This window comes from Geotrypetes seraphini, chromosome 1 (genome assembly GCF_902459505.1).
Source record: "Geotrypetes seraphini chromosome 1, aGeoSer1.1, whole genome shotgun sequence".
Taxonomy (NCBI): Eukaryota; Metazoa; Chordata; class Amphibia; order Gymnophiona; family Dermophiidae; genus Geotrypetes; species Geotrypetes seraphini.
Window position 1 is genome coordinate 386,591,689 of NC_047084.1, and position 22,287 is coordinate 386,613,975.

The 22,287-nt window shown below is 44.6% G+C and overlaps 1 protein-coding gene across 3 annotated transcripts in view; it reads left to right on the forward strand.

The window, feature by feature from the left end:
• The window catches only part of PIGG (phosphatidylinositol glycan anchor biosynthesis class G), a 327,814-nt gene that overhangs the window by 244,237 nt on the left and 61,290 nt on the right, over positions 1-22,287 (forward strand). For all 3 annotated transcript variants that reach the window (XM_033916790.1, XM_033916782.1, XM_033916796.1), the window contains one exon: positions 16,432-16,595. In XM_033916790.1, coding sequence (XP_033772681.1) covers positions 16,432-16,595 — 164 coding nt within the window. The remainder of the gene's footprint in view (positions 1-16,431; positions 16,596-22,287) is intronic.

Below are 22,287 nucleotides of genomic sequence, written 5' to 3' on the forward strand. Positions count from 1 at the left end.
TTAATTGTCTTAATGAATGTCCAGCTCCTACCCAGTGATCTGGAAGTAGAGCCTCCATTTTGTTAGTTCCAATATCTGTATTTTAATGGGTCATTGAGTTTGGCCAATAAAATATAGACCACAAGGGCAGATAATGTAATATACCACCCCTGCTGTTGTGCAATCAATGTGAGTGAAAATAAGCCCTAGCATGATTTTCGGGGTAAGTCTTAATATAAGCCCTAGTTGAAGAGCTGGATTTGCCGGTAGCAGTGCTCACCCCCCCACCCCGGTCAGGCCTGCTGCGGGGTGTCCTCCTGCCTCCACAACTCCGACCTCGAGTCTCATCAGAACTGCCAAGTCTTCTGAGCTTCCCTCAGGTCAGATACCTCAGCAGACGGTTCCAGCAGTGGTCCTCAAACTACCCAAGCATCATTCCTCCAAGTCAAAGCATGCTTCCTCTGCAACCTCGGAACCTTTAGCCTCAGCAAGTGGTCCAGTTTCAGACTCGGATCCACAATTGCAGGCTATCATCCAGACCATTTTAGAGATGGAATTTGTTCAGTTACTGAGCAAATACAGTCCTGCCTCAACTCTGCTTCCTGCAGTCCAACCTGGGCACTCATCAGTCTCACAAGAGGTCGAGTCCTTGCCTGTGCCTCGAGCTGAATCTACACACTCTATGCAAGGAGTCGAGTTTTTGCGAGTGTCTGGTCTGGAATCTTCACACTCTATGCAAGGAGTTGAGTCTTTGCGAGTGTCTAGAGTGGAATCTTCACACTCTATGCAAGGAGTCGAGTCTTTGCAAGTGTCTCGACTGGAATCCTCACACACCATACAAGGAGCTGAGTCTTTGGGAGTGCTTCGAGATTCCTCGATCCAAACCACTGAGTCTATGGGGTTTCGTTCTACAGCTTCCAGCCCTATACCCTCACCAAAGACATTGCCCGTTTTGAGGCACAGGGCAAAGTCTTCTCGACCTTGCATAAGACCTGCCTCCAGGCAGCATTCTTATCACCGGTCGAGGCCCTCATCGAGGCATTCATTGAGGTGCAGATCCTCCCCCAGGGAGAAGCCTTCCTTGTCCAGGCCTTCCAGCTCTTCAAGGCCTCCAACTCCTCAATCGAGGACACTGATAGCAGAACCTGAGGATTCAGCTGATTCCAGTGCCTCGTCCCAGTCTGTCTATTCGCTGGGATACCAATACGCCAGAGAGGCATCACCTTCTTTTTCCACTCAAAGCACCTCGAGGTCATCGAGTCCCTCTCGAGGCCATGCTCTGGTGGATCAATTGTCCTTTTCCTCCTTCCTCTGTCAAATGACTGAGGACCTGGATCTTGTGATATGCAAGGTGTGCCTGCTAGGACTGGCCCTAGTATAAGGCCCATTGCTAGAGCAGATAGTTCCCAATCTGCTCAGTTAAAACCCCAGTTTAGCCTTTTGCCTGCCGTTCCTACTATGTCCAGTAGAGGGAACTCAGGGGCTAAGCTGCAGTTTTCCCCTCCCCCACACCTTCCCAAGACTAGTAACCAGATATCCTCTGCACCTGGGAGTGTGGGGCAGGGCTGCAGGTTCCTTAACCTTAGGACTGAGCAGTTAGAAAGGGAGAGAGAGAAGTGGAGAGATGGGGAACAGCTAAAGGCGAAGTACTGGCAGCCTAGCTCAGGGCTGAGAGCTCTGCAGGGTCACCAAACGCCTGAATGTATGGAGTTTTCAGAAGCTGGAGCTGTGTTAACTCCTGATCCCTGTGAAGTTCCACAAGCCATGAAGTTGGAGCCGGAACCGAGTGCTGAGGTCCAGAACGAAATTCAACCCATGGAAGTGTGCTGTTCCAAGGTGAGTAAAGAAACTGCCTAAGGGGATTACAAAAGCTAATGTTTTGTTTGAACTGTTTTTTTTTCTTTTGAAGCTGTGCTTTAATTACCCTGTTGAGGCTTAAGCAGGGAAGCACAGGAATTAAGACTGTAAAGAACTTATGCTTTATTGTTTGCTGTGTTTTTCTCCCTTTTTGGAGAAAGTGGGCTTTACTCTGCCAGTGTGATGGGGGATTTTGCCCCACGTTATTGAGGTGGGATAATGTGCTCATTTGTTTGGCATTTATCAACACATGGAGCACACCACCTGGTCAGCACTTTCCATCGCTGAAGGAGTACAGTGTTGTTGCATTGACATTAGTCCAAGTTTTGCTACCAAAAGGAAGAGACTGTTTGTTTCTTTTTGTTAGTTTTTGTTTGAAGCTGAGGCTCGCTAATAAATATAGAGCCCTTTTTGCTACTTGAGTTTAAACTTTTCTGTTTAGGAGATTGAAGCTCAAGGTTTTGAGACTGTGCTGTTTTGAATGAAAATCCTGACAATGTTTGTTTTTCATTTTAGTTTTGACTGGTATGTGAACTGACAAGTAAAGCTTCCTATTTACTTGTATGAAACAAAATAAATCCAGTCCTGGTTTTCTCAAATACTTACCTAGCTTGTGGGTGAACCCTTACTCTAAACTTTTATTTTTCCTTTCCTTGTGGCGCCCTCTGCGGCCCACAAGAGTATTTTCCTTGTCCCCGCAGCCCTGGACACATTGCCCTGAGATTGTGGGTGACAATCTTAAATTGGACGCTGGTTCTAAATACTCTAAGGAATATTTAGAGGAAATGAGTATGCCTCGGCTTCCTGCAGAGTCTCTCAAACTTCCTCTTAACAGGCTTCTATCTCAAACTTTCTAATGAAACCTGGAGACTCCTTATGCTATCCTTGCTGTTCCAGGCAAATTAGAATCGAGGTATAGAACTCTACATTGCAAGGGCTTTGAGAGCTCCCAACGATCTTATCAATCCCTTCTTGTGGAATCTTCGATGAAGAGGAGTCATCCATCTAGGATCTATGCTACTGTACCTCCTGGAAGAGAGGGCAGGACCATGGACAAGTTTGGCCATCGTCTTTATCAAAATTCCATGATGGACTCCAGGGTTTTAAATTATAATTTTATCTTTACTACTTTATTTCAAGTATTTTATTGATATACTCCATGGTTTCTCTAAAGACCTTGGTCAACACAGGCTTTTAGAGTTTCAGCAAGTCATTGCCACTGTGGCCCAACTCAGGCTACATCTTCTTCAGTCATCTTATGATGCCTTTGAACTTTCCTCGAGGGTCACTGCATTCTCGGTAGCGATGATCGTCTGGCTAATATTCTTTGTGAGGGCAATGACCTCTTTGATGAATCAATAGAGGCCGCCACCAAGTAGATGTCTGAGCATGAGAAATCTTTTGCTTCCATCGTCAGACCAAAGCCTAAGCCAGCTCCTGCAAAGCCTTCTCGACCTCTTCCATCCTATCAGAGGCGTTATCCTCCAAGGGCAGCTCCTTACACTAGAGCACCCCCCAAGAAACAACAACAGCAGAAGCAACAGAAACCTCAGCCTTCTGCTGCACCCAAGGCTTCTCAGCCTTTTTGACTGTCTCAAACAAAGCATAACCTCCATCGTTCTGCCTCTGTCCTCTCCCCATAGGATGTCGTCTCCATCATTTTTATATCCGACCTCTGGGTGCTGTCATTTTGCTCAGATTCCACCAGAGCTTCCTCCAAGAGAGTATCTTCCAATCCATCCCAGACCGCCCTTCTTCAGGAAGCTCAAGCTCTGCTTCGTTTCCTTGCCATCGAGGAGATTCCCTTGGAACAGCAAAGCAAGGGGTTTTACTCCTATTACTTCCTAATTCTAAAGAAGATGGGTGATCTGCGGCCTAAATTGGATCTCAGGGCTCCAAACAAATTTTTGGTCAAAGAAAAATTTTGTATGTTGTTCCTGGCATCCCTTTATCCCCTTCTAGATCAGAACAATTAGTTATGTTCTCTAGATCTCAAGGAGGCTTACACTCACATTCCCATTCATCCAGCCTCCCATCAGTATCTCAGATTTTGGATGGGGAATCTGCATTTTCAATACAGAGTGCTGCCCTTCGGCCTGGCATCATCTCCCAGAGTGTTCACCAAGTGCCTAGTGGTGATAGCAGCAGCTCTAAGGAAACATGGTCTTCAGGTATTCCCCTACCTGGACGACTGGCTTCTCAAAGTTTCTACGTCTCAGGGGGTTATTGTAGTGACCCAACGGACTATGTGATTCATACAAAGCTTGGGATTCAAAATTAACTTTCCGAAATCCCATCTTCAGCCCTCTCAGAATCTACAGTTCATTTGAGCTATCCTGGATACTATCCAGCTCAGAACTGTGTCACAAAGTGTCTTCCCTTGCTTCACTCTCAGCAAGATACATGATGGTACTACTCGGTTACATGGCCTTGACTGTTTACTTGACTCCTTTTGCCAGACTTAACCTCAGAATCCCTCAGTGGACCCTGGCATCTCAGCGGATGCAGGCTTGTGAACCACTCTCTTGACACATTGCAGTCACTCCTTCGTTGAGACAGTCTCTCCACTGGTAGATGCTCTCTTCCAATCTCTCCAGAAGTTTACTGTTTCAGACACCCCCTCATCAGAAGGTCCTCACGACAGATTCTTCAACCTACGCTTGGGGGTCTCACCTCGACGGTCTACATACTCAAGGCCATTGGTCCAGCATGGATCATCAGTGTCATATCAATGTGTTGGAACTCAGAGCGATCATCTAATCTAATCCTTAGGCTTGTATACCGCATCATCTCCACGTTCGTAGAGCTCGACGCAGTTTACAGTAGGAGAAATAGGAAGGAACTACAACAGAGGGTTAGAGGTAGAAGTGTGAAGAAAATTTAGAGGACTTGGGATGCCAAGATATAAGAGTTTCCTTGATTCCTAAGTTGAAGGGAGACTTACATTTTTTGAGAAAAGCCAGGTTTTCAGATGTTTGCTCTCGATGCTCTCATAGCTTTTCAACATCTTCTTCATGACCAAGTAGTCCTTATTCGTACGGACAACCAAGTCGCCATGTATATGTCAACAAGCAGGGAGGAACAGGATCTCTCCCTCTTTGCCAAGAAGCTCTGAAGGTTTGGGATTGGGCAATCCTTCACAACACCTTCCTGAAAGCTGTCTACTTTCAAGGAGAGAGAAACTGTCCGGCGGACAAGTTGAGTCGTCTTCGGCAACCTCACGAATGGACACTCAATTCCTCGCCTCTTCATCACATTTTTTCTCAGTGGGGAACTCTTCAGATAGATCTCTTTGCATCTCCCCACAACCACAAACTGCCTCAGTTCTGCTCCAGGATATACTCTCCTCATCGCCTCGAGGAAGATGCTTTTCTGTTGGAATGGACAAATCTCTTCCTTCTCGTTCTCAAGACTTTTGTCAAGCTCAAAACGATCATGCCACCATGATTCTGATAGCTCCTCGATGGCCCAGGCAACCTTGCTACTCCCTTCTACTTCAACTCAGCAGCAGGGAGCCATACCTTCTACCAGGTTTTCTGTCTCTGCTTACACAGAGTCAAGGATCTCTTCTACATCCCAACCTGCAGTCTCTACACTTGACAGCTTGGTACCTCTCAGTATAACTCCTATTCAGTTTTCTCAACCTGTTCGAGACATTTTAGAGGCTTCCTGAAAGCCTGCCACTAGACAATGCTACCACCAAAAATGGACTAGATTTTCTATGTGGTGCATCTGTCATAACAAAGAGCCTCGAAATACCTCATTGTCTTCTGTCTTAGATTATCTTTTGCACTTATTTACCTCTGGCCTCAAGTCTAGAGAATCAGCTCTTCATACTCTGGACTGTAAACGTGCTTTGGCCTTCTACTTAGAATGCACCACACCACACAGATCTGCTCCTCAACTTTTTGTCTCCTTCGATCCAAACAAGTTGGGACTTCCAATTTCTAAGTGTACCATCTCCAAATGGATCTCTTTCTGCTATGCCCAGGCTGGACTGCATCTACAGAGTCGAGTCATAGCCCAGAAAGCCAGAGCCATGGCGGCTTCAGTAGCTTTCCTCAGATCCACTCTGAGAAAATTTGCAAAGTTGCCACCTGGTCCTCAGTTCATACTTTCACCTCTCATTATTGTCTGGATGTTTTCTCCAGACGGGATGGTCATTTTGGCGAGAGAGTATTACAAAATTTATTCTCCTAAGTTGCCAACACTCCCACCATCCCATTCTGGTTAGCTTGGAGGTCACTCACATGTTGAGAATAGGCTGCCTGCTTGTCCTGGGATAAAGCATAGTTACCATAACAGCTGTTATCCAGTGACAGGAGGCAGCTATTCTCACAACCCACCCACCTCCCCTGGTTGGCTTCTCTGCTAGCTATCTGAACTGAGGAGATGCGCCCTGCGTCAGGTGGGAAGGCACTTGCGCATGCGCGGTGCGGCAGTGACAAACTTTCTAAAATTCTTCAAGCAAATCTGCTTGAGAATAGCTGCCTGCTATCCCTGGATAACACCTGTTATGGTAAGTAACTGTGCTTTTTCTGCAAGGAATCTATGCAGTTTACAATAAGATTTAGATCAAGTTTTGGAAATTACATTAGAATGAGAGGTGATTGTTAGAAGATATAACTTAGGCCCAGATTCACTAAAGATAGGGAGTCAATCGCTGTTGGCCGATATCTGGCCGATTTTAAAACAGCGATTGATTCACTATGTTTTTTGCATGCAAATGATTTGCATGGAGGTACAGGATCGGAAGGTTTAGTAAATCTAGCCCTTAGGCTTCTTCCTGAAGTCAAGGTAGGTGATGGGTTGTCTTAGGTGTATTGGCAATTTGTTCCAAATGAGGGGCCTTAGTATTCAAAGGTAGCCTCAAAAATCTTCTGCCGTACTTGTTGAGATGATGGGAAACATAGTTTGAAGTGTTGCAATACACGTGAATTGAAGGAGTGTGGGACTTTTATATCAAAAGTTAGTCCCTCTGAGTTTTCTCTATAGATAGCCTGCATGGTACACAAAGCGATCTTGAACTGGATTCTCTTTTTCATCGGCAACTAGTGCAGTTGTTCTAATAGTGGACTTTGCCTCTCGTATTGATTCCTTTTGAGAATTAGTCTTGCGGGCATGTGTTCTAGTAGTTGTAAGCTCTTGCATTCTTTTTCTGTAATATCACAGTATAATGAGTTGCAATAGTCCACGTAAGGTATTAGGACAGATTGTGCTACTGTCCTAAAACTGGTCTCAGTCAGGACTTGTCTAATTGTCCTCAGTTGTCTCGCCTTAAGGAAGAATTTCTTAATGAAGAAAAATTGGGATCGGCTTAGTTTTAATTTTTGGTGGGCGAATTTATGTTTGTGATATAAGTATGAGAAAATGAACTCTGACATGTTGGGGCATAATAATTTATTCAGATTAGTTTGGGATCCATTAACGACTTTTGTTACTTCAGTATAGTTGTCTTTTACCTTTAAATTCCTTTAGATTTATGCACACATCCATGGAGGGGTTATCGCCTTTGTTTTATTCCTTGATTGAATGTAATGGAAGGGAGGAAGGGGGGGAGTAATTCATTTTGTATTGTTACTGATGAATTGTAAGTGCTGATTCTGATTATTAATGTAAGTATAATTTTATGCACTTTGTATTAGTCTTGAAAATTTAATAAAGATTTTTTAAAAAGAAAAAAAAAAAGAAGAGGTGATACGTGTGTTGAAGGTTAAGTTCAAGTCTAGTGTAACTTCCAGTACTTAGGATAAATTTTCTATCTTTAGACTCTCACCAGTCGACAGTTCTAGTTCTGTGCTAGGTAGTGAGTTATAATTTCTGAACCATAATATTTTTGTTATAGATTTGTTTAGTTTGAGGAAGTTTCTCATTGTCCATGCACTTAGGTCGTCGATGGTATTTTTCAGTTTATTTAGGGTGCTATGGAAGGATTCTTTGGCTAGTCAAAGAATGAAGATATCATCTGCATAAGAGAAGATGTGATCCTGGGTTGAAAGTAGATTATTTTCCAATGCTCTTAGGTAGATATTAAATAGCACTGGTGATAGTGGTGATAACTACCGTATTTTTCACTCCATAAGACGCACCTGACCATAAGACACACCCACCTCTAGAGGAGGAAAAACCAAGAAAAAAAATTCTGAACCAAATGGTGTGCCCTGTACCCTGTCCCTCCTCTGGTGATCTAGTGGTAGGCCGGGACAAGGTACAGGGCACATCTAGTGGTGGGCACTTCTAATGGTAGGCAGCCCCTAGCCAGCCTGCCCCCAGCCAGCCCACCCCAAGCCAGCCTGCCAGCCAGTCTGCCCCAAACAACCCAGCCAGCCCCATGCCAACCAGCCAGCCCCAAGCATGCCAGCCAGCTCCAGGCCAACCAGCCAGCCCCAGGCAAGCGCCCCCGTACCTTTTTTAATTTTTCAAAAAGTTCCAGCCAGCTTCGTTCCCTCCCTGCCTGCCACAGCAGCCTTCGCTCATCTGGGCTCATTTCCCGACCAGCAACGAAACAAATCAGCAGCACGGCTATCAGGAGCAAGCTTTACGCTCTCCTGCTCGGCCCTGCGCTGCTTTCCGAATGGCTGCTATAGGTTCTTGCGGCGGCAGCAGGTGGGCTTAAAAAGGAGGTGCGTTGGGCAGGTTTTACACTGGTACGGGGGGATGGTAACAGAATTTGTACCTTCGCTTCATAAGACGCACCAAGATTTCCACCCACTTTTGGGTGGAAAAAAGTGCATCCTATGGAGCAAAAAATACGGAGGTTTTCAATCCACAATAGGACCTTGCCTCCTCTCCCATGGCTTTATAATTTCTTGAGGAGTTGTTCATAAGGTATTTTGTCAAATGGTTTCTGAAAATCCAGATATTACATCAGCCAGCTCACCTCTGTCCACTTGTTCTTCACTTTGATAACTTCCCCCTTAGTCTCTTCGCTATGTCCTTGTCCTCCCTGAATACCGCCAGACCGAAGCTCCGACTTTAACTGCCATTAGGTCGGTTTCCTTGTCAGAGTTATTTTTTCAGTTTAAAGGTGCCGACACGGCTCCTGTCACCAGCCACACCTGCTTCAGAGAAGACTTCTAATGCAGGCGGGGATCGTTAGAGGAGCCGCCGCGGCACCTTTAAACTGAAAAATAACTCTGGCAAGGGAGTCGGCCAGATCACCACGGCAGCCACCCTCCCCCCTGCCCTCTCTCTTGGGCTACTCTCCGGGAGCAGGCGAGTGAAGCCCGGTACTTCCGGGTAGCTAAGGGGCGGAGCGCGGTGCAGGTCCGGGTGGAGAAGCCGGTGCTGGAACCGCTTGCGCACATTAGCACTGGTTAACGCGCCCCGGGAAAGACCTGAAAGCACCAGGGAGGAGCCACCCCCAAGACAAAGATGCCAGCAGGAATGGAAGTTGGAGTTTGAGCCAGTTATGTATGTGAGGTGATTGCTTAAATCTGAGATTTGAAGACATGAGACATCTAGAGAACCTAACAGAAATTTTTCTCTCTGCCAATCAGCTCTCTTCCATGGATGGTGCCCAGGTTCTCTCTAACATAACTATACTGGAGGTGGCCAAAAACCGCCTTAAAGCCATACCACTCAGATTGCCAAGCAAGCTTTCAGAAGGTGCTGATAGACAGGGGGGGGAGAAAGGAAGGGAGGCCTACTCCTGGACATGGGGAGCAGGAAGAGGTGCTGATGGACGGGGGGGAGGTAAAACAAAGGGAGAAGAGCTGCTGCTGGATAAGGGGAGCAGTGAAGGGGTGGTGGTGGACACAGGGGAGGTAAAAGGAAGGGAGAATGGACAGGGGAGCATGCAAGGGGTGGTGATGGACAGCCAAAAGAAAGACAGGAATAAATGGGTCACAGTAGGCTCAGGAAGACTGCGACATGTAACACAGAAACATCCACCTTCACAAATATTACCTCTACAGAATTCCTTTGCTCCACTAGAGCACTGCGATACTCAAGAAAACAGAAGGGAAGCGGGACTGGAACCAATGAAGGTAACTCAAGAGAGCAAGCACACCCTAAGCACAAATAAAAAGGCCCAAAACAGAAAACTATTGCTGTTGGGGGATTCCATCATCAGAGGCATTAACCTTGGAACACAAGGCGAGGAGACCAAAATAGTGAAATGTCTTCCAGGATCCTCAGCTACCAGAAGTTCCAGGCAAATACAGACTATAATTAAGGAAGAAACTAAGGATTTTAACACTGATGTTGTCATCCATCTGGGAACAAATGACCTGGCCAACAACTCCATACTTGCAGCACAGAAAGCTTTACGGGAGCTTGGTGAGGGCGTGAAACCTTTTGTAAACACTTTAGCTTTTTCTGAAATACTGCCTGCATATGGAAAGGGAGAGCAAAGAGTGAAAAACACAGAGGACTTTAATAGATGGCTCAAAGCCTGGTGTCATCAAGAAGGCTTCAGGTACATAGGAGGATGGGGAAATACATGGAAGGACAAGAAGCTATGTTGCACTAATGGGCTACATATTACTACAGCAGGTAAAAGAAACCTTGCAGAGAAATTTAGACAATATTTTTCTAGGCATTTAAACTATAAGGTGGGGGTGGTGTAAGTACGAAGGACAATTACAGAGACCACCCCCAGCAAAAGAAAAGACGTGATAGTAGTAAAGACTGCAACATAAGCAATATCAGCAACTCATTTCTTAGTATTGTAACGGAAAGTGAAATGAAACAAAAATCCATACGAAAAAGGAGATTATCACTGAAAAATAGCTGGAAAGCGATGACCACAAATGCTCGCAATCTAAGCAACAAAGTTCATGATCTGCAAGCCCTGATGTTAGAGGCAGATCTAGATATTGTCGCTATCACAGAGACATGGTTCAGTGAATCACATGGATGGGATGCAAACATACCGGGATATAATCTTTTTAGGAAGGACAGAGATGGTCAAAAAGGTGGAGGAATAGCTCTCTATGTAAAGATCAATATCCAAGCGACCGAAATGCAAGGGATCTGGGGAGAGGAAGAAGCAATATGGATTGCTCTGAAAAGAGAAGATGGAATTCTATCTATATGGGTGTAGTCTACAGACCTCCGACTCAATCGCAGCAAATTGATAAGGATCTGATTGTGGATATCCAAAAGTTTGGAAGGAAAGAGGAGGTTCTGCTGTTGGGAGATTTCAACCTGCCGGATGCAGACTGGAATGTTCCGTCTGCAGAATCGGAAAGAAGTAGGGAGATTGTGGATGCCTTTCAAGAGGCTCTGCTTAGACAAATGATGACGGAACCCACAAGGGAAAAAGCAATATTGGATCTGGTCCTCACAAATGGAGAGAATATCTCTAATGTTCGAGTGGGTGCTCACCTGGAAAGTAGCGTTCATCAAACGGTTTGGTTTGATATAACGGCTAAAGTGGAGAGCGGCCGCACGATACTTAAAGTCCTAGATTTCAAACGTACGGACTTTAATGCTATGGGAGAGTACCTGAAGAAAGAGCTGTTAGGATGGGAGGACATAAGAGAAGTGGAAAGACAATGGTCTAAGCTGAAAGGAACGATAAAAATGGCTACAGACTTTTATGTGAAGAAAATCAATAAAAACAAGAGAAAAAGGAAGCCGATATGGCTCTCCAACCTAGTGGCTGAGAAAATAAAGGCGAAAGAGTTGGCGTTCGTGAAATATAAAAAAACTAAGAAGAGGAGAGCAGAAAGGACTATAGGGTGAAACTGAAAGAAGCCAATAGAGAGATACATCTGGCGAAAGCACAGGCGGAAGAACAAATGGCTAAAAATGTAAAAAAGGGAGACAAAAATTTTTTCAGATATATTAGTGAAAGGAGGAAGATGAAAAATGGAATTGATAGGCTAAAAGATGCTGGGAACCAATATGTGGAAAGTGATGAGGAGAAAGCGAATGTGCTAAACAAATACTTCTGTTCTGTGTTCACAGAAGAAAATCCTGGAGAAGGACCGAGATTGTCTAGCAAAGTTACACGAGAAAATGGAGTAGATTCTGCGCCGTTCACGGAGGAGGGTGTTTATGAGCAACTTGAAAAACTGAAGGTGGACAAAGCGATCCAGACGGGGACCAGACGGGATCCATCTCAGGATACTAAGGGAGCTCAGAGAGGTTCTGGCGAGTCCTATTAAAGACTTGTTCAACAAATCTCTGGAGACGGGAGTGATTCCTGGGGATTGGAGGAGAGCGGATGTGGTCCCTATTCATAAAAGTGGTCACAGGGATGAAGCAGGAAACTACAGGCCAGTGAGCCTCACTTCAGTTATTGGAAAAATAATGGAAGTTTTGCTGAAAGAAAGGATAGTGTACTTCCTTGAATCTAATGGGTTACAGGATCCGAGGCAACATGGTTGTGCCAAACGAACCTGATTGAATTTTTTGATTAGGTGACCAGAGAGCTGTATCGAGGACATATGCTAGATGTAATTTACTTGGATTTCAGCAAAGCCTTTGATACAGTTCTTCATAGGAGGCTGTTGAACAAACTTGAAGGGCTGAAGTTAGGACCCAAAGTGGTGAACTGGGTCAGAAACTGGCTGTTGGATAGACGCCAGAGGGTGGTGATTAATGGAAGTCGCTCGAAGGAAGGAAAGGTGAGTAGTAGAGTACCTCAGGGATCAGTGCTGGGGCCAATCCTGGAAAATATGTTTTTGAGTGACATTGCTGAAGGGTTAGAAGGAAAAGTGTGCCTTTTTGCAGATGATACCAAGATTTGTAACAGAGTAGACACCGAAGAGGGAGTGGAAAATATGAAAAAGGATCTGTAAAAGTTAGAGGAATGGTCTAATGCCTGGCAACTAAAATTCAATGCAAAGAAATGCAGAGTAATGCATTTGGGGATTAATAATCGGAAGGAAACGTATATGCTGGGAGGAGAGAAGCTGATATGCACGGACGGGGAGATGGACCTTGGGGTGATAGTGTCTGGAGATCTAAAGGTGAAAAAACAGTGTGACAAGGCAGTGGCTGCTGCCAGAAGGATGCTGGGCTGTATAAAGAGAGGCGTAGTCAGTAGAAGGAAGAAGGTGTTGATGCCCCTGTACAGGTCATTGGTAAGGCCCCACTTGGGAGTATTGTGTTCAATTTTGGAGACTGTATCTGGCGAAGGACGTAAGAAGACTTGAGGCGGTCCAGAGGAGGGCGACGAAAATGATAGGAGGCTTGCGCCAGAAGACATATGAGGAGAGACTGGAAGCCCTGAATATGTATACCCTAGAGGAAAGGAGAGACTGGGGAGATATGATTCAGACATAAGAAACATAAGAACATAAGAAATTGCCTCCACTGAGGCAGACCAGAGGTCCATCTTGCCCAGCGGTCCGGTCCCGCGGCGGCCCATCAGGCCCATTGCCTGAGCAGTGGTCCCAGACTATCCCTAAACCTACCTTTACTCCTATCTGTACCCCTCAATTCATTTATCCTCCAGGAACCTATCCAAACCTTCTTTGAAGCCTTGTAATGTGCTCCGGCCTATCACAGCCTCCGGAAGCGCATTCCATGTATCCACCACTCTCTGGGTGAAAAAGAACTTTCTGGCATTTGTTCTAAACCTGTCCCCTTTTAATTTCTCCGAGTGCCCCCTTGTACTTGTGGTTCCCCATAATCTGAAAAATCTGTCCCTGTCTACCCTTTCTATACCCTTCAGGATCTTGAAGATTTCTATCATGTCTCCTCTAAGTCTCCGCTTTTCCAGGGAGAACAGCCCCAGTTTTTTCAGTCTGTCAGTATATGAGAGGTTTTCCATACCCTTTATCAGTTTAGTTGCTCTTCTCTGGACTCCCTCAAGTACCACCATGTCCTTCTTGAGGTACGGCGACCAGGACTGGACACAATATTCCAGATGCGGGCGCACCATTGCACGATACAGTTGCAGGATGACCTCCTTCGTCCTGGTCGTGATACCCTTCTTAATGATACCGTACATTTTGTTTGCTTTTCTTGAGGCTGTGGCGCACTGTGCCGACGCCTTCAAGGTTGTGTCTACCATCACTCCCAGGTCTCTTTCAAGGTTACTTACCCCTAGCAGTGATCCCCCCATTTTGTAGCTGAACATCGGGTTCTTTTTCCCTACATGCATGACCTTGCATTTCCCTACGTTAAAGCTCATTTGCCACTTTTTGGCCCATTCTTCTAGTGTCGTTAGGTCCCTTTGCAGATCTTCGCAGTCTTCCATGGTTTCTACCCTGCGGTAGAGTGTGGTGTCATCCGCAAATTTAATAACTTCGCAATTTGCTCCCGCCTCCAGGTCATTAATAAATATAATGAACAGGAGCGGTCCCAGCACCGACCCCTGTGGAACTCCGCTCGTGACCCATTGCCAGTTTGAGTAATGGCCCTTTACTCCAACCCTCTGTTTCCTGCCTGCCAGCCAGTTTTTGATCCATCGGTGGACCTCCCCTTGCACTCCGTGTTTCCACAGCTTTTTAAGCAGCCTTTCGTGCAGTACCTTGTCGAAGGCTTTTTGAAAGTCAAGGTAAATGATGTCGATGGATTCCCCTTTATCCACCTGGCTGTTTACCCCCTCAAAGAAGTACAATAAGTTTGTGATGCATGACCTATCCTTGCAGAAGCCGTGCTGACTTGACTTTAGCTGTCCATTGTTTTCTATGTGTTCACAGATGCTGTCCTTAATCAGCCCTTCCATCATCTTTCCCGGGACCGAGGTCAAGCTCACCGGCCTGTAGTTTTCCGGGTCCCCCCTTGAACCCTTCTTGAAGATGGGCGTGACATTTGCAATTTTCCAGTCCTCCGGGATCTCTCCAGTTTTTAAGGACAGGTTACATATTTGGCGAAGTGGCTCTGTTATTTCGTTCTTTAGTTCCTTGAGTACCCTTGGGTGAATGTCGTCCGGACCTGGTGATTTGTCGCTCTTTAGTCTGTCTATCTGCCTGAGGACATCCTCTTGGCTTACCTCTAGTTGGACCAGCTTTTCATCCCCATCCCCATTTACGATGTCCTCCGGTTCTGGAATATTGGATGTGTCCTCCCTCGTGAAGACTGATGTGAAGAACTTATTTAACCTGTCAGCTATCTCTTTTTCCTCCTTTACCACTCCCTTTTTGTCTCCATCATCCAATGGCCCCACTTCCTCCCTTGCCGGTTGCTTCCCCTTCACATATCTGAAGAACGATTTTAAGTTTGTCGCTTCCCCCGACAGTCTCTCCTCATATTCTCTTTTAGCTTTCCTAACCACACGGTGACACTCCCTTTGGAGTTCTTTGTGCTCCTTTTGGTTGTCCTTTGTTTGGTCCTTTTTCCATTTTTTGAACGATGCTTTCTTGTCACTTATCGCCTTTTTCACTGCAGTTGTTATCCACGCTGGGTTTTTTGTTCAATTTTTTTTGCACCCCTTCCTAAATCTGGGGATGTACAGGTTCTGTGCCTCATGCACCATGCCCTTGAGTAGGGGCCAGGCTTTTTCAACAGACTCCATCTTCCTTGCGTTGCCGTTGAGTTTCTTTCCCACCATTTTCCTCATGCCATACGTTCAAATACTTGAAGGGTATTAACGTAGAACAAAATCTTTTTCAGAGAAAGGAAAATGGTAAAACCAGAGGACATAATTTGAGGTTGTAGGGTGGTAGATTCAAAGGCAATGTTAGGAAATTCTACTTTACGGAGAGGGTGGTGGATGCCTGGAATGTGCTCCCGAGAGAGGTGGTGGGGAGGAAAACTGTGACTGAGTTCAAAGCAGCGTGGGATGAACATAAAGGATCTAGAATCAGAAAATAAGATTAAATATTGAACTAAGGCCAGTACTGGGCAGACTTGCACGGTCTGTGTCTGTATATGGCCGTTTGATGGAGGATGGGCTGGGGAGGGCTTCAATGGCTGGCAGGGTGTAGATGGGCTAGAGTAAATCTTAACAGAAATTTCGGCAGTTGGAACCCAAGCACAGTACAGGGTAAAGCTTTGGATTCTTGCCCAGAAATAGCTAAGAAGAAAAAATTAAAAAATTTAAATTGAATCAGGTTGGGCAGACTGGATGGACCATTCAGGTCTTTATCTGCTGTCATCTACTATGCTACTATGTTACTATGACAGAAAGAAAGACAGAAATACAGAAAGCGGCTAAGTAGACAGAGAGAGAAAGAAATAAAGACAGACACACACACATATATTCTAGCACCCGTTAATGTAACGGGCTATTAAGTGAGGGTCTGGACCGGGAGAGCGACAGAAAGAAAAAAAGATAGAAAGAAAGAAATAAAGATAGACAGCGGGAGGGAGAAAGAAAGATAGAAAGAAATAAAGAAAGATAGACAGGGCAGGGAGAGAGACAGAAAGAAAGGAAGAAAGAGACAGGGGGGCAGGAGAAACACAGACAGACATCTATTCTAGCACCCGTTAATGTAATGGGCTTAAACACTAGTTTTTAATATCTGCTTATATGTTTCTATTATGTGAGAATAGGTATACCTTGAGTCTGGAGAATGTTTATGCCACAGAATGTCCTTCAGTTTTTTTAAGATGAAGTAAATATCTTAATAGTAAAAGTATAATCTGAATTGTGCTATGTTGGACAGCTTGAAATACTACTTTTAACATTTTTTTTTCCAAATCAGTAATCTCTCTCTCTTTTTTTTTTTTTTTAACCATCATATTTTCTAGGGTAATTCAAACAACATTGCTACTGTGGACATTTCTGCTGGTTTTGTGGGCTTAGATGACTTTGTTGAAATCCCAGCAATCCTCCTTACAACAATTGCAACCTATGCTGGGCCTTTGCTTTGGGCTATTCACTTGATTTGCTATTTGAGTTCTGAAATGATCAGGTAATTGAAAGAAATATTAAAGTACTTGTTTATGCTTACAGAATATTGTGTGTTAATCCAAGATACTTTTTTATTGTTTTATTAAATATAGGTTGTATGTAAAGATTTTTTCCTCTCTTTTAATGCTATAAGTACTGGATATCATTATTAGCACCATAATCTCTTGTCACATACTTTGACATTAATAATACTTTGGAGAGTGGGAAAAAGTTTTAACTTTCTACACTAGAATTTTTGCTTTTTCTGTATAACTTTTTTCACAACCTGCTTTTTCTTATACAATATTATATAGCATATATCAACACTGTAAAAATAGCAAATTGTCATTCTAGTGCAACAGACACTCCATTCCTGAACTTGAGGGTAGTTAATTCCTTCTCACGAGAATTCTTATAGAGAGCCTCATTAGCATTTTTTTGCACCTATCCTTCTGGGCTGTCCTCCAATTCCTCAGTTGCCTCTCTACAAGGTATCTTTAAAAGATATCATCATAAAAGAGAAGACTTAGCATACCGATATTGAGATTGCAATACAGGCCACAGTAGACCAGGTTTCCTTAAATATAGAGCAGTCTGATATTAAATATTGAAAATTATCCATGCCAACTGCTGAGCAAATGTCTATATGCAAATGCCAGAAGCCTAAGAAACATGATGGGAGAGTTAGAATGGATGGATCATGCCACCGAGTCAGCCACTGATTCATGGCAACACGCACAGTGAGGAATCCACCCTATGATGTTTCATGGCAGAATACAGGAGTGGTTTGCCATTACCTTCTCCCACGCAGTGTGTGACTCCATTATGTCCCTGCTGGCCAACATAGGGCTGTTCAGCCTACAGCACCTGGTATTCACAAGCAGTCTCCCATCCCAGTAGTAGTCAGACCCGACCCTGCCTAGCTTACAATAGTACAAGCAGGCCTACTCAGGGCAGCCAGACCTTAGGTTGAGAGTTAGAATATATTGCATTAAATGAAAAGATAGATATGATAGGCATCTCTGAGACCTGGTGAAAGGAAGTTAACCAATGGGACACTGACATACCATGGTACAAACTATATTGCAGAGAGAGGGTGGATAGAATTGGTGGACTGAAAATTCTACAGCAGGGCTGCCCAAGTCCGGTCCTTGAGATCTACTGGCAGGCCAGGTTTTCAGGATATCCACAATGAATATGCATGAGAAAGATTTGCCTGCACTGCCTTCTTGGTATGCAAATCTCTCTCATGCATATTCATTGTGGATATCCTGAAAACCTGGCCCGCCAGTAGATCTCAAGGACCGGACTTGGGCAGCCCTGTTCTACAGGAACAGAAACACACCTTGTAATCCCTATGGGTAGAAACTCCATGTGTAAAGGGGAAAAGGATAGTGATAGGGAGTGTACTAATATCCGCCTGACCAGGATGAATGGACAGATGCTGAAATGTTATTGGAAATTAGGGAGACTAGCAAACTGGGTAACACAATAATGGGTGATTTCAGCTTCCCCAATGTTGACTGGGTAAATATAATATCAGAGCATGCTAGGGAGATAAATTCTTTGATGAAATCAAGGGCTGCTTTATGGGGCAGTTGGTTTAGGAACCAACAAGAGGAGCGGTGAATGTCCTTGTCCCCGCAGTAAAGGATCTGCCATGAGTTTGCCTCCCTTCCCACCCCTCTGATCAGCAGCCCCCCCTTTGAGTCCAGCAGCCACTCTCCCTCTCTATTGCAGGTTGAACATCCCCCCACCCTCGAACCTAATGCATTCACTGCCGCTGGGGATCCCATTATAAACAGGCCTCTTTTCTGCCCTCCAGCTGCATGCCCCCCTCTGACAAAGCCAACCAAGAAGGCTTCCCTTGGATGTCAGAGCTGATGTCGGAGGGAAGCCTTCCGTTTCAGCCAAGGATCCCAGTTATCTCACTCAACAGTCTTCCAGCTGGGCTGCTCTTTCTTACTTTCAGCCGTACTTGTTTGCAGGAACGCACCAGGGGCAGCGGCTCTTACATGCTGCATGTGGCTGACGATGCTTCCAGGTGGTTGACCCCAATGCTTTCAGGTCAGCCACGTGCAATGTGCAAGAGCCGCTGCCCACAGCGCATCCCTGCAAATAAGTACGGCTGAAAGCAGGAAGGAGCAGCCCAACTGGAAGGAGGACGGATGAGTGAGATAACTGGAATCCTCAGCTGACACGGAAGGCTTCCCTCCAATGTCAGAGGGAAGCCTTCCTGGTCGGCTTCGGCAGAAGGGGGCATGCCCAGCTGGATGGCTCTGAAGGGAACAAGTAAGGGAGATAGGGGATATCAATGTGGGACAAAGAGAGAAAGAAGGGGGAAAGGAGCCTGTTGGGACATGGGAGGGGCATGAATTTGGGATAGTGGAGGGGATATTTATGAAGGGGAGGGAAGACGGGGGTTTTGTTGATCCTTGCTCTATTATTTGTGTTTATAAAATGACAATTGTACTAAATATTGTTTCTTTGTTTCTTTTATACTTTAATAAAATAAGTTCAATATAAAATCATAATTATTCGAGGTTTGTGTGGATGGGGCGGGAACGGGGACGAGCTCACAGGGACAGGGAAGAAACAGGGACAAATTTTTCCCCTTTCATTCTCTAATCCAATACAACAGCATTTAACTTTTAAAAAGGAGACTATGATAATATGAGGAGAATGGTAAAAAGAGGAACTTAGAGGAGCAACTGCAAAGGTCAAAAATTTACATCAGGTGTGGATGTTGTTCAAAAATATCATCCTGGAAACCCAGACTAGAAGTATTCCATGTATTAAAAAAGGAAGAAGGAAGACTAAAGGGCAGCTGTCATGGTTAATGAGCGAGGTGAAGGAAGCTATTAGAGCTAAAAGAGAATCTTTCAGAAAGTAGAAGGATCCTACTGAAAATAATTGAAAACAGCACAAGGAATGTCATGTCAAATGCATGGTGCTAATAAGGAAGGCAAAGAGAGACCTCGAAAAGAAGATTGTGCTGGAAACAAACAAAAAACCCCCCCACAGTATAACCTTTTTTAGGTGTATTAAAGGCAAGAAGCTGGGAAGAGAATCGAGATGACTGAGGGATAAAAGGGGTTCTCAGGAAATGGCCATAACAGAGAGATTAAATTAATTCTTTGCTTTGGTCTTCACTGAAGAAGATGTAGGGGAGTTACCGGTGCCAAAAATGGTATTGAATTCTGATGAATCAGAGTAACTCAAATAAATCTCTGTAACACTGGAAAATGTAATGGGTCAGTTTGACAAATTGAACAGTAGTAAATTGCCTGGACCAGATGGCATACATCCCAATGTGACGATAGAATTGAAAAATGAACTTACAGAGTTATTGTTGGTAATTTGTAATTTTTCTTTAAAATCCAGCATAGTACCGGAAGACTGGAGGGTGGCCAACGCGACACTGATTTTTAAAACGAGTTCCAGAAGTGATCTGGACCAGTGATTTTCAAAAGGCATTTGACAAAGTACCTCATGAAAGACTTCTAAAGAAATTAGAAAGTCATTTCATATGAGATAATGTCCTGTTATGGATTAAGAACTGGTTGAAAGATAGAAAACAGAGAGTAGGTTTAAATAGTTAATATTCTCAATGGAGAAGGCTAAACAGTGGGGTTCAATCCAAGCAAAAGTAATCCACAATAATCTCCCAAAATTAAGGGCTCCTTTTACTAAGCCGCGTTAGCGTTTTTAGCACACGCAGCATTATAGTGCACACTAAACCCGTGCTATGCGGCTAGAACTAACACCAGCTCAATGCTGGCGTTAAGGTCTAGCGCGGACAGCAATTTAGCATGCGCTATTCTGCGCGTTAAAGCACTAATGCGGCTTAGTAAAAGGAGCCCTAGATGTTCTTATTGTTGCTTATTAGTTGCTGAATATTTATACCATTAAAGGGAACACAATTTCAAGCTGATTCTACGTTAGAGCATGTCAGTAACTGTTTCTAAGGAGAAAAAAGGCTCAGATCCCTGTTTGCCGCCAGAATTTATCTTTGCTAGTAAACTAGAAAGGGAAATCACCTCATCAAAAAACCTTCCTCCTATGCAATCACAAATATCTTAAATGTTACTGAACTATTTTCATCAAGTATTACCTTATTTCCCCATATATAGGCTGCGACCTATATATGGGTTTTGCAAGCCTGCCCAGTGGGTACGTCTTGCATAACTGGGGCGGCCTCTACTGTTTTTTAAAACCATCCCCCTCCCCCTTACCTCCCTCGCTGGATGGCGCACAGCTGCCTCCGAATCTCGTGGCCAGCGGTGCAGAACAGGAGTGATCTTTTCGATCTTCAGCCCGGCCCCGCGCTGCTTCTGGCATGGCTTTGCCATCAGTTCTCATGGGACTGGTTCTCGTGGGACTCGCCCAACACTATCATGGGACTCCACTCTACTAACGGCAACAGATCAAGTACGCAGCCTTGGAGTAACCTTAGACGGACACCTATCCCTATCCACCCACATATCCCAAGTAGTCTCTACCTCCACCAACTGAGAAGGATCAAACCCTACATCTCCACACCTGACCTAGCCCAACTCCTCTACGCATATGTCCTCTCCAGAATGGATTACTGCAACTCCCTATTTAATGGAATAACCAAAAAAGATCTCAAGCGCCTCCAACGGGTCCAAAATGCAGCTATCCGCCTCCTACACAGCCTCAACTACCATGATCCCATCTCCCCAGCACTCCGCGCTGAACACTGGCTCCCAATTAGCCAACGCTGTGTATTCAAGGCCCTGGCAATAGCACACAAAATAATTTATGCCACCACCCCCTCCTACATAAAATCCAAGTTACCCATCTACATCCCCACCCGCACCCTCTGCTCGGATACAGAGATACACCTATGCATTCCCCCTGGAAGGTCCCTCCTCTCAGAAACTGCCCGCAAACGCTCCTACAGCCACTTCATTCCCCAACTCTGGAACCAACTCCCCCCCTCAACTCAGACTACAGAACTCACTAATGACATTCCGGAAAATGGTAAAGACCCTCCTCTTCAACTAAAGGTCACCCTCAGTCTACACCCAACCCCCTTAAGCCCCACCTTTACCCTTCTTTCTCCATTCTAATCTTCTGCCTAAATTTCTGTATAGTCCACTCTCAGCCTATACTCAAATAACTTGTATCTAAACTAAACTACTTATATTTAACTTACTGTTTTTAATTTGCTGTATAGTCCCTATATCTAAACTGCTGCACAGTCTTGTATGTCCAAGTATTTAAATCTACTGTATAATCTTGTATGTCCAATTCACTCCATTGTGAATGTTTACTTGTAAACCGTTCTGAGCTACTGGGAGGACGGGATAAAAATCTAAATAAATAAATAAAAGAAAGAAAGAAAGGAGAAAAATTGGTAAAAAGACACAATGAGCTTGAGATGGACCAAAAATGCCAGTGATGCCTAACCAAAGTTACCCACTAAATTCAGAAAAGGCAGTTTTCCAACTATAGCACAGAAACGCCAACAATTTTAAATATGGAGATCAAGAAATGACTCCTTCTCAACTGACCATCTTTCCTTAATGGTCAAAGACATACAACACCATTATTATCCATTCCTGATATCAAAATACCACCAGGTGAGCTAGCCCTTTCACCCTAGATCACATACCAAACTGACTACAGTGAAGTGGGTACTATTATCTTGCATATGGCTGGTGGCAACCAAGAACCTTTTAATCGAA